The sequence below is a fragment of the Cannabis sativa genome, chromosome X (genome assembly GCF_029168945.1).
Source record: "Cannabis sativa cultivar Pink pepper isolate KNU-18-1 chromosome X, ASM2916894v1, whole genome shotgun sequence".
In the NCBI taxonomy this organism is placed as follows: domain Eukaryota; kingdom Viridiplantae; phylum Streptophyta; class Magnoliopsida; order Rosales; family Cannabaceae; genus Cannabis; species Cannabis sativa.
Window position 1 is genome coordinate 33582009 of NC_083610.1, and position 1727 is coordinate 33583735.

Sequence of the window (1727 nt, forward strand, 5' to 3'; positions counted from 1 at the left end):
GCGCCGTGTCAGTGAGGGTAGCAGGGAAAATTCGACACCTAAGGTCATCTTTGATTCCTTGAAGGTCCATTTGGATTTTGAAGTTCTCCACATGAGTTAGTGGGTCTTCACTACCCGTGTACTTGCAAGTGGGCATCTTGAACTTTGCTGGAATAGGGTGGTCATTAATCATTTGGGAGAAGGCAGACCCTCTCCTCCTTTCTAGATCCAAGTCAGTGGGTTTTGGTGCGGTAAGGTCCTTGACCAATCGGGTTAACTCGTCCAACCGAGCCTAGATCACCGGATATGTGGCTGTTTTAGCAATATTGGCACCAACATTCGCTTGGTCCCTTTGGTCTGGCTCAGGTGGGTTCACTATGTTGGAACCACGATTGTCTCTATTTCTGTTGAGGGCGTCCCGCAGGTCTCTACCCCCTCTGGGGCCTACCCGTTCAAAAACGGACCCTGTTCTTGGCCTTCCTCCAGCGTTCTGACTATCAGCCCTTCCATCAGCTGGGGGTAGTACTTGGTCATTCCTACCCCTTTGGGGTGGATCTTCAGGTTGATGTTGCCTATTAGGGGCATACGGCCCTCTGGCTTGATAACCCCCCAGCTCAGGATTTGGTTGGTTGTTAGCCCAACTTTCAGCTTCATCATCACCATAACCGTCAGGGTAGTTTGGATGGTAGTCACTGTTGACCTCAGGGTCTTCTCTTCTCCCTCTGGACCTACTATTTCTTGGGCGATCATTGCCATCTCGTGGTTGGCCACGTTGATCGCAGGGTTGCCACTCCCTACGTTGGGGTGTCCTCCCACTATTTCTGCCACGATCACTATTATTGTTTCTAGATCCACCACTCCGCCTTAGACGGACATTGTGGGGGTCATCGCGTCCCATATGATGACCGGGTAGGACTTGCTCATCAGCCGGGGGTGGTCGATTATTATTGCGGGGAACCCTATTGGAGGGGTGACTCCTAGTATTTTCTTGGTTCCTTGGGCGCTCTTCAGGTCCATAGACCACCCTCTCCCTCTGGTTCCTTGGGGTAGGGACCTCCCGAGGGTAGGTTTGAGGTATCTGTTGATTGTTGGCATCAGTACCCATCCCTTGAGTGTTTTGGTTGAAGTAGCTTCGTATTAAGTCGGCAACCTCTTGGGTGCGACGATCTTGGTCGTCTTGGCGCCTCCTCATCTCACGAGCATGATCTTCCAGCCAAGATTAGAATTCTCTCCTTTGATTAGCAAGACTTTCAGTCAGGGCCTCTCGAGCTTGATTTTGCTCTTGGTGCACAGTTTGAAACTGGCCTTGCATCTGGCCTATCGCGTCTCGCAGTTGATCCATCTCGGGGTCAATTCCCTCGATGTCAACATGGGGTTCATTCCGCGGCGTAAAGATGCCAGGGCCGCGGCCAGTCTGAGCTTGGCCCGCACCGTCAGTAGGTGGGACAAAATTTCTAGTATTACCTCTTCCGGTGGCGCCATCACTAGCGCCGCCTCCTGCGGCAGTGGCATTGGTGGTACGCCCAGTAGTTGTCTGTCCAGTGACTATAGTTTGACCAGTTGCTCCATGGCCAGCGGTTTGAACGGTGGTGGTAGTGCCGTCGTTCCCCGGACGTGGGGTTTGTTCTCCATTATTTTCGGCGAGGTTACTCGCTGATGGAACTTGGTGGGCACTTTCCATCTCTTCGTCAGGTCGCACTTGAGATCTTCGGGTTAACACCATTTTTTCCGGCGAAAAACTTGAAGAT

At 52.2% G+C, this 1727-nt stretch overlaps 1 protein-coding gene across 1 annotated transcript; it reads right to left on the reverse strand.

Moving 5' to 3' along the window:
- Positions 1-271: 271 nt before the first annotated feature.
- Positions 272-1171, reverse strand: LOC133032126 (uncharacterized). Its single transcript, XM_061105970.1, has one exon. The coding sequence runs from the start codon at positions 1169-1171 to the stop codon at positions 272-274; it is 900 nt and encodes a 299-aa protein (XP_060961953.1).
- Positions 1172-1727: the final 556 nt, after the last annotated feature.